At 47.8% G+C, this 10,430-nt stretch overlaps 1 protein-coding gene across 4 annotated transcripts in view; it reads left to right on the forward strand.

Annotated features, from left to right (window-relative positions):
• The window catches only part of NTRK3 (neurotrophic receptor tyrosine kinase 3), a 359,566-nt gene that overhangs the window by 74,005 nt on the left and 275,131 nt on the right, over positions 1 to 10,430 (forward strand). For all 4 annotated transcript variants that reach the window (XM_006164381.2, XM_027766658.1, XM_027766659.1 and 1 more), the window contains exons 9-10: positions 135 to 199; positions 1,398 to 1,500. In XM_006164381.2, coding sequence (XP_006164443.2) covers positions 135 to 199; positions 1,398 to 1,500 — 168 coding nt within the window. The remainder of the gene's footprint in view (positions 1 to 134; positions 200 to 1,397; positions 1,501 to 10,430) is intronic.

Below are 10,430 nucleotides of genomic sequence, written 5' to 3' on the forward strand. Positions count from 1 at the left end.
GACTGTAGAAGTGTGGCTTCCAGGAGGTGTCCTCTGGGAGGGACTTTGAAGGGGGCTGGGAGCTGGGCAGGGACTGTGGCTGAATTTGGCACCGACAGCAAGCTAATTGTCCTCCTTTTCTGTTTGGTTTTCAGTTGACGAAGTGAGCCCCACACCTCCCATCACTGTGACCCATAAACCAGAGGAAGACACTTTTGGGGTGAGTTCCCTTTCTGATTAAGAGAAGTGTGTTTACTTCTGCAGTATTTCAGACTTGGGGTTGCATTCTTTCCTAACAGTGATCTTACTTGGAACCTCAGTACCTACGCTAGGAAAGAAAGCAGTGATGAATGACTGCTCTTAGGTGATTTAAGCCTTTCTTGTTTGATGAGAATAGTTCATTGTTTGAGGAAGTATTTGAGGATCTGCTCCAAGCCCTAGGCTTCGTAAGAGAATAGTTTGCAGGATCCCCTGTCTGTCAGGGTCGGACTGGGCCTGATTCTCAGGGGCTGCTAACTTAGAAGCTGCTACGAAAGTTGGTGTTGCTCAGGGCATCTCCTTAGGTGGATTTTGAAGTCGTTCACTCTTCTTTCCCAGAGCCTGAGATAGAGAAAGGGAGTCTTCTCACCGTCCACGTCTGCATCCAGATCTCTTAGACCTTCCTGGATACGAATATGCTGTAAAGCATTTCAGTGTGAAGATGCAGAATTTGCTTGCTAACTTACTAGGTGGTCAGGAAAGTCATGACATATTTTTCGATGCAAAAATGCATCATGACTTTGCTGACAACCCAATGAAGCAACAGCAGACAGAAGCCTTTCTAGGCTTGTGGTGTTTTTTTTTTTTTTTTTTTTTTTTTTTTTTTTTTTTTGGCCAAAGGGCACACACATTTGCCTGAGAGAGAGACAGAGAGAAAGAGTGAGAGGGAGATCGGTGGGACACGGTCATGCCACGGTTCCTTCTCCTCCATTTCTTCATCTCATCAGGATTCTGAGCATGCACACACGTGTGCCCAGCATGCATGCATTTGAAGCTCTCAGACCAGGGACTTGAACAACCTAATCATCCATCTAGAATCCAGCTCCCTTAACCACCAGGCCACGGAACTGGTCCCCTATGCTTGCTTTTGCAGCTCTTAGGATGGTCCCCAGGTGAGAGGAGCTCAGAACCTTGAATCAGGGAACTTTCTCTAATCCAGTTGGAGATTTGATTTATATAAAATATTTTTCATATAAAATACAAACATAAATTATATATTTTTGAATGTCCTGAGGGTCTTAGACATTACTTTTTTCTAAAGACCTACTGACAAAGTTCTACTGCAGGAGGACCGTTCTCCTCTGGGCGTACCCGTTCCTTTGTAAGGTGTGCAGAGTTTCCGTGGCTGTTCCTAACGGTGTGTTTTTGGTCCCCAACAGGTATCCATAGCCGTGGGACTTGCAGCGTTTGCCTGTGTACTGTTGGTGGTTCTCTTTATCATGATCAATAAGTATGGTCGACGGTCCAAATTTGGAATGAAGGGTAAGGTGGGATTTCTCATTCCTGAGGGTGTCGGGGCGTGGGGGGAAACTCAGGTACTTTTGATCAAAAGATGCTGTTTCTTTCTCCTCTCGCTCTGAGAGGGCCTGGGGTCATGGGTCCAAAGTGGCCCTGATGGAAAGTTCTGTCTTCATTGTTGTTCTTGGTAATTATGAATCCAAGGCTGTGTTGTGATCTTGGGAACCAAACTGGACCACATGGTATTCGCCTTGATTGCTGATAAACATGGGTTAGATGGGCTCGTGCCATGAGGATAACTTGGGAAGGAGGTTGAATTCTAGGACAAATCAAGAGGGACTTAGATTTCTTTCCATTATGGGTGAGTTAAGGGATTTCTGGTTTGAGGAAATGTGGTTTCCCTGTGTTTGGAACCCATCTTCAGAGTTGTGTTATGAAGGGTTCAGCACAGGGCACTGGACTCAGGCTTTGAGAAGCTGCCCATGCGATGGGGTGTCTGCACGTAGCTCTATACTGAGTCCCAGCGTGCATGCCAAGAGCAACACGATTCTAATCCGCTGGATGGTTTCCACAACACAGCACTCAGCCCCATCATGGCAGGGGTGGGCGGTGAGACGTGGCTTCCTGCCAGGGTTTTTTGCTAAGGGACTGGCATGAAAGGGGTTAACGTGGTGAATTAGAATCCATCTGCCTGGTTCCAGAGATGGATGTGACCACATGGCTGAAGGGAGGCTGGGTACCAGTTCCAAAACAGAAACTTGGATTTCGAGATCTACTCCCAGCTGGAGTTTCCCTGGTGTGGCTGAGCTCCGGGTGGGGTGGGAAGAATGGGGCAATGAGTGGTCTGATAAGCCATTGGGTCGCTGAGCCAAGATTCAGGTTGGTGTTTCCTGGTGAGGCTGTGAGATCCAAAAGGATGAATTTTTATGACTCCTACACGTGAATCGGTGTGGTCTGGTCAGAGTTCCGACTTTGGGGCCCAGAAACAGAAGGAGACTGCATGAGTGACATGCACAGGGACAGTGACCCCCTGAACATATATGCAAACGTGTGTATGTGTATGCATGGAAAGGTGGTTCCATGTTTATATGTGTACAGAACTAGTCCATAGCTTTTATTATTATCGTCAAAAGATTCTGGGACTCCCTTAGACGTTGAGAACATGAGTACCTAGGAAGATGCCCAGAGAGGGCCAGAAGGGCAGACAAGGCGGAGACAGACTGCCTGGTATCCCAGAAATCATCTTGTCCATGTGCCCCCTCCTCTCGATGGATCTGAATAAGCCACAGCAAAACAAACGTGGTTTTTCCTGAATCATCTGAAATATTTTGATCCAGAGAAATAACATGTACAGACCAATTGTAAAGAACGCGCGGAAGGTTCTGGCCCGAGGCCAGGTGACTTACACAGCATCAGACCATTTTTAGCACCTTGACTGGGGGTGTTTTATCTGCCAGCACTCACTGCGGCTTCATAAGTTCAGATGAATAAGCTCACAGCCTTCAGTCTTAGGAGAATCCTTGGGCTCCTGGCTTTGAGGGGTGACACTATTGCTTGTGGGAGGATTTCCTACCCTGGCAGAAACCTTCCAGCTCTTCCTCCTCCTGCCTGAGAAAACTCCAGGGCCCGACTGAAGGGCAGCATGGGACATGGCCGCGCTGAGTGCATTATTTCTGGAGGCCGCACACTGCCAGCTGAGACCCTGTGACACGCTTGGCAGTGATGTGAGAGCAGATTTTTCCGATTAATTGTCATCCGGTTTCTGGAACAGCGTGTCCCCATGTCGGATGGATTAGGCAGCACCCGGGGTGGTGCCTCCTCTCAGCTGTCCTCAGAGTCTGTCCCGGCCCCTGTTCTCCACTTCGGCTGAGCTGCCGTCCTTGGCCCTAGCTGGGCTAGAAGAACGTGTCCATGTGGACAGAAATGAAATAGCCCCTAAAGTCAGGTGAACTTAAAGAAGTTAGGCTAGATCAGGTGGTGTATCCAGGACAGACCTTATTTAGAATTAAGCCAGCATCTCTCTAGTCCTTATTAAGTCAGATTATATTTAGGTCTCTCTCTCTCTTTTTTTTTTTAGAGAGATTTTTGCTATAGGGTGCATGTACTCACTAGAGAGACAGAGAGAGACAGAAGGGAAGAAAACATTCCCTGACAGGAATGGCCACACCACAATCCCTTCTCCTCTATTCTCATCCTGGGATTTTGGACACACATGCACTAGCACCTGCCATGAGTTTGAAGCTTCCGGGTCTGGGACTCGAACCATGGTGGACCACTTGGGAGGCCCCTGCCTGAACCACTATGCTACTGGCCCTAGGTCTCATTTTAGTATAAATAAGCAAATGTCTGAAGCTGTACACATATTCTTGATCTTTTACTGTCAGCGAGTGTCCCAGTCTAGGAAAAACAATGACTTGCGTGGGTACTGAAAGACCCCCACCTCTGACTTGGGGGAGCCTCCATTGCTGCTTCGCATTCACCCTGCTCTCAGCTTTGAATATGCACATTGGGTGAGAATCGGAAATGCTGCATAATTACTCAGTGGCTTCAGCGGAGTTACTTTGTTTCTTACAGTCTTGGTTCCCTCAATTGCAAAATAGGAGTAATACCAACCCCTTTACTGGGTTGCAGTGAGCGTTGGGATTGGTTGGAATTGGCACATCAGAGTCTCTTCGCTGGTACCATTTCTCCCTTCATTTCTTCACACGTAAACCTTAAGAGTCTCCTTTCATTGTCCTTCCACAAAGGGATGCCCTCCCAAGATTCAGCCATGTCCTCCTTTATCCTACACACTAGTTAGTAAAAATGTCTCTAGCATGCACTGAACACAGGCATTGCTTTTTTTTTTCTTCCCTCTCAGACATCATGTAGATCAACCTGTTAAACCAGGAGTGACTTACTGCAGAAACCACAGATCACTCAGCCCCAAATGCCTGAAACTTAGCATAAGATTTGACCAGTGCTTGTTGAACTTAAAAATGAGAGATTTCGGGACCAGCAGTTAGTGTAATGCCTATGTCGCTGGACTCCCACGTAGTCGACACGGTTCGCGTCCTGGAACCGGTGGCCTAAACTCACGCCGGGCGCATGTGCGTGTGTGCCCAAGATTCCTAGAGGAGAACGGAGAAGGGATTGCGGTGTGCCATCCCCCCGGGGGGTGATTTCTCATTTTCTGTCTCTCTCTCTATCTGGCAAGTGCACGCACCCTATAGCAAAAACCTCTTAAAAAAAAAAAAGAGAGATTTCAATTTTAATCATAGAAAGAGCACAGTTTGTACATCAGCGATAGGCGATTAGAGCTCATTTGGAATTCTGAGATGTCTGAGCAGTGGGAGGTAAAGTGGGGCTGATGGGGATAATTCTTAAACAGTTCCCACCCTCCATGTCTGAGGGCCTAGAAACTCTAGAGATGGACAGAGGACCTATTAATGTGAGCTCTGCTTCCTTCTGGGAAATTAAAAAATGCAATATATGCCCATATTTCTACCACCTAGAATAAGTGACATAACTGGTTTAATTTACATTCCAGCTACTGTTTTATTCTTTTTTTTTTTTTTTTTTTGAGAGGTTTTCGCTACAGGGCACGTGCGCTCGCCAGACAGACAGAGAGAAAGAAAGCGAGAAATCACCTCCCAGGGAGGATGGTCACGCTGCAATCCCTTCTCCTCCATTCTCCTCTCGGGATCTTGGACACGCACGCACATGCGCCCGGCGTGAGTTCTAAGCCACCGGGTCTGGGACGCGAACCGCGGTCGACTATGTGGGAATCCAGCGACATAGCCATTACGCTAACTGCTGGTTCCACTGTTTTATTCTTAGAAGAGATGAAGCATGACTGATAAAACTAAAATCACTTTAACCATCACTCTTGATCCTGTGTCTGTCTTTGCAGTTGGCCAGGAGCCTGAGTTCTGAGTGCATCTTCCAGGTCACTTGTTTAATCTCTGTCCCTCTATCTCCTCTCTGTGGCTCTGAACCCCTGCCCTCCCCACTTCAAAGCTCCCACCCAGACAAACTCATACCCCAAAGACTACCAGATCAACAGCCATCTCCACTGAATGGCAGCTCCAGTAGCCAAGGCTGATCATTGGTTTGTTTTACTAATTCTACCGTGTATATAGATATGCACGTATCTGCATGTGTCTATACATTTCCTTACATAGGCATATACACACACGTATGTACACATCTAGATGTATACATTCATAAAATCCAGTACTTTGTTTTTTGATTCATACACATGTTCTTAATCTAAATAACCTGCTTCTTGCTTTGTTTACTTGTCCCGTGCTGGAGAGCTCTCTATTTAGTCTGTATAAAAATTCCACTGGATGATTGTTTTATGGGAAATGAACGTATTAACCAGATCTTATAGACTCTAACTGAAAAGGTGCCATCTTGGGCTCCTCTTTCCCGTTCCTCTCTACCTTTATCAGCTGCCTTCTTGTTGATCAGCCTGCGGGCTTAGGAAGGGAGTACATTAGGATGGAGTTCATCTTCTTTTGGAGTCACAAAGGTTTAAACATGGTCCTGAGCACACAGTAGGGCTTTTTTTTGTGTGTGTGTGCTGTTGCTGAAACCTACCTAGTGCCTTAGCGTGGTAGGGGTGATCTCTAAAGCATGTGTTACGGCCTGGTTGCTGACCACTGCGGACCAACCTCCAGCTTGATCCAGGCCCTGGATGATCCCCACTGTGCTAGGCTCTTGTGCTTTGTTTGCTAGATCACAGAGTGGTCAGGGTGCTTGCGAGGTGTATATTTGTGAGGCTCTGGGAAGGGGCTGTCTACCTGAGGTGCAGCGATGATCTCTAAAATATTTCAGTATTTTAACAACTACTTACATTGGGTCAGTGCATCCCAGCCTGGAAGTGAGAGGGTTCAGAATTCAGGCCAAGTTCATTCTCACAAATTTTTCTTAAATGGAATATCGAAAGGTCATGATAGGGAACCAGCAGTTAGCGTAATGGCTATGTCACTGGACTCCCACGTAGTCGACCGCGGTTCGCGTCCCAAACCCTGTGGCTTAAAACTCACGCCGGGCGGGTGTGCGTGCGTGCCCAAGATCCCGAGAGGAGAATGGAGGAGAAGGGATTGCGGTGTGGCCATCCCCCCGGGTGGTGATTTCTCGCTTTCTGTCTCTATGTCTCTCTCTGTCTGGCTGGCGAGCGCACGCGCCCTATAGCGAAAACCTCTCCAAAAAAAAAGAAAAAAAAAAGGTCATGATGATGATCTAGATGGGCCTTGCTGTTCCATAATTACAGATGAAGAAACTAAGGCCTAGCAAAGAAAGTGACTAATTCTGGTTTTGTAGTCTAGTTAGGTCAAGCTGGGTCTAGAACTTCGAACTTCGCAGGCCCATTAACTTTTGACAGGCACGCAAATGACCTAACTCCTTTGTCTTGGCTGTCCCATTGGGAAGATCTGCAGTTCCTCTTCCATGCCTCGGGTACTTTTTTTCTGAATGCTGTCCTACGTGAATGGGGTTAAAATCATGCCTCTTACTCATCTGCTTTTCTCAACCTGGGACATACCTGGCCTTAGGGATAGGTAGGAGCTGATGGACATATCTCCCCGTTGCATTCTGGGGTGAGAAGTCTTCTTCCGTTCGTCCTGGATATGTCAGAGATTGCCTGGCAAGGCCGCGGAAGCCAGAAGGCTGGGAGGGCGGGGAGTCAAGAACTGCTGCTTGGGCTTCCGGTGATCGCTTAAGTGCTTCATCAGCAACTGCTCGCTTTCCACCCTAATGGCTGGCAGTGTGCTGCTGCCTCTGATGGGCCTGCGATGAGCACTCGCAGGACTGTTCCATTGTAAATTAGCGTTAGTTAATAGGTACTTAAAGTAAAGTGGTTGCCTATTTGATTATGATTGGGGGTTATTAACATTTTTTCCATAAACAGATGGTAACTGTCCTCTGAGTGGATTGTAGAATCATGCCAGAGTCTTGATTTGGAGGGACTGGCTCCTGCCAGATGATCTTGGGGGCTCGGGTTTAACTGCTTGGTTAAGGAATGACTAGGCTTGGGAAGTAGTCATTTCTGCCTTCTCTCCTAACCTTAGATTCAGGAGGGTTTCTTCCAGGTGGATGGAAGTGGTGGTGGGAGGGAGCGTGGGCTCCTTGGGTTTGATTTAGCGCTAACTTCGGATTTCTTCCTTGTCTGGGCTAGCTGGGTGTCCATAACCCTGTGTGCACAGAACAGGGTGGTGGGGGGATTGGTGCACAGAGCATGGTCTGGGGATAGGAGATGTTGAGACCATTGAGAGGAAGCTTGGGTGCCTGAGGGCACTTTCATGGCATTTAATTTGGTTTCTTTTGCCTGAGAAATACCCTTGTTTGACTTCTATGAAACTTAACACTCTGGGAGCTCCAGGGAGCTAACTGTTCTCCAGCACCAACTCTCCTATTTCAAAGGAACTCTCTGGAAATAAAGTCTGATAGGCGGTGTTTTTCCTTCATGGGTACCTGCTAGCTGGCTGTTGTTGGCCGTCCCTACATCCTGTTCAACAGGGTCAAGGATGGCCAAGATCAGCTCATGGCAGGGATGACACTGAGTGGACACTGATGTCTGAATGGTCATTCTTTCCTGCGTTTCTTTTTTCTTGACTTCTTTTTCTACCTCCTCCTCTGAGTTGAGGTAGGTCCGGAGGAAGGTACCTCTGGCCCCTGCAATGAGTTTGTGTTTGGGACTCCTGATGTAAGAGGACTCTTTGAACATTCCCTTGAGAGGGATTTTTGACATCCTTTTCTGTGTTGTTATCTTAAGGTCTCTGTATTCTCCTAACAAATAGTCACATACCTTTTCCCTCTTTTTCAACAGTGTGACAGACCGTTCCACCCTCTCTGCTTCCCAAAAACACTAGCATTTGGCAAAGTCTAAATTCCATAGGTTGTTTTTATGGCATGTCCACAGGCAGAACATAAATTCATTGGTGCCAGGATCCTTTTGCTTTCCTGTTTTTGCTTTGGGCTTCTTTGAGAGGCTCTGGTTACAGACAGAACCCTGCCCCAATACAGTGTCTGAGTTATAGAATGGGGTTCCCCAGAGCTTTGAGAAGAAAGCAGGGAGGTACCATGTGTGTTTCTGGTGTATCTTTGCACCCAGGCCTCTGGAGCTTTGCAGGTGTGCAGTGAACCATCCTAGAAGTCCCTTCACGGCCACCGTTGGCTGTGTCAGCTTGGACGGTTCTGTTCTTCTTGTCCTCATCCCTTGCTCTGGGACCTCCCGGGAGTCAACCGTTCTCCAGCACTGACACTCCTCTTTGAAGGGAAGTTCCTGGAAATAAAGTCTAATACATGATGTTTTTCCTCTGTGGCTACCTGCTAGCTGGCTGTTCTTGGCAGGCCTTTATGTCCTATTCAACAGGGCCAAGGATGGCCAACATGCTCAGCACTGTAGCTGAAGCGATCGCCTCTTACTCATTTAATTTTGGCAGACCACAGCGCTCGCTAATCCATGTTGTTGCAACTGGAACCCGCAGGGTTAATGGGCCTTTGCCACCTCACTTTAGAAGTTCTCAGTCTCTTATCCCTTGCTAGTCATGTGACACCTGACAGTCACATGCCTTATGCCCTCCTGTGGTTGTAATCCGGCTTTCTCAAAAGTGCTGACTCTTACAGGAATTTCATGCCAAAGCACAATCTCACCGAAGATGCCTTAGCACATGAGAGTTTGAAAACTAGGAATCAAAATAAATCCAAACTAATTTTCGTTCTTAAAAATTGACCCACTTTTCTGTCTTATTACTCACCAAAAGTCATGGTGCTATTGCTTCCTCACTAATCCAGGCATCCTACTGCGTGGCGTGGTACAGGATGGGAAACCCAGAGGGGAAAGGGCTGCCGGCCTCGTCTTTCTCACACTGTTCTGTGCCCAAGATCCTTTTTGGTGTTTGCAAAGTCGGTTTGCAGAAAGAGCCCCAGCAGACCCCTCCCCTCTTCTCACGGCACACTCACTCTCTCTGTGCACCTTCTCCTAAGGGTTGCAAGCTCTCGCTTGCCCAGAGGAGGTGTGGCCATGGGCTTGGGCTAATGAGAGTTGTCATATGGCTGCTGCGTTCGAGCCCTGAGTTTATGCAGCCTTTCTCTTGTGCACCCTGCAGAGGGCTTTGGGATGTCTAAATGGTAGCCTTGGAAACCACAAGCAACAAAGCAGAGAGATCACAGCAACTATTAATCGGGGAGCACGTTTTTGGATTAAGGGACGATAACCACATATTGAAAACTACCACCATGAAGCCCACTGCTGCAAATCCCCTACATCAGCTCTTCTACTCTGCAACTCTTTGTGCAGCCCGTTCATCATCGGGGATGAGCTGGACAGGGTGGGGAGAGGGGTACAGTGCAGCTGGAGGTCCCTCAGCTACAGTTCCAGCAGCCAGGTGTGTCTGCCACCTGCTCCAGGTCCAGCGCTTTCAGGGATGGGAGGAGGAGACCGGGGTTGGTCTGTCCCTAGGTCTTCTCCTCCAGAGGTTAATAACACTCCCTCCCTTCCTCCCTACCTCAGTGCTTTTAGAAGACGGACCAGCCAAGTCGCTCTGTGCTTGCCTCTTTATTCTTGTCTCTTGTATTCACTCTGCTGTCACAAGCCAGAGATGTATTCACTGGCTTCCCCCCAACAAGACTGGCTACCTCATTGTGGGGCTCAGTGCGAAATATTCGAAAGGTGTTAGAATTTCAAGCCAGCTACAGGAGTGCATTATACCCCGGTGCGGGTTCTTCTGAGCGTGCAGCCGGGGCACACGCCCGTGAAGCCAGCTCTGCTCGCGGAATACAAAATTCGGCATGGCTTCAGGTCCAAGCTCCTTTATCTTCTCCTGAATGGCAATGAAGGAAACACACATTTCTGTGCTGCTTTTTTAGAGAGAAAAACTGGTATTGGAGATAGAGAACATCAGCTGATTTTTCAACTCCAATCTTAGTAGGGGGGGAAGAGATTGGCAGGCCTTGAGCATTTATGG

Source organism: Tupaia chinensis, unplaced genomic scaffold (assembly GCF_000334495.1).
Source record: "Tupaia chinensis unplaced genomic scaffold, TupChi_1.0 Scaffold143616_1, whole genome shotgun sequence".
Taxonomy (NCBI): Eukaryota; Metazoa; Chordata; class Mammalia; order Scandentia; family Tupaiidae; genus Tupaia; species Tupaia belangeri.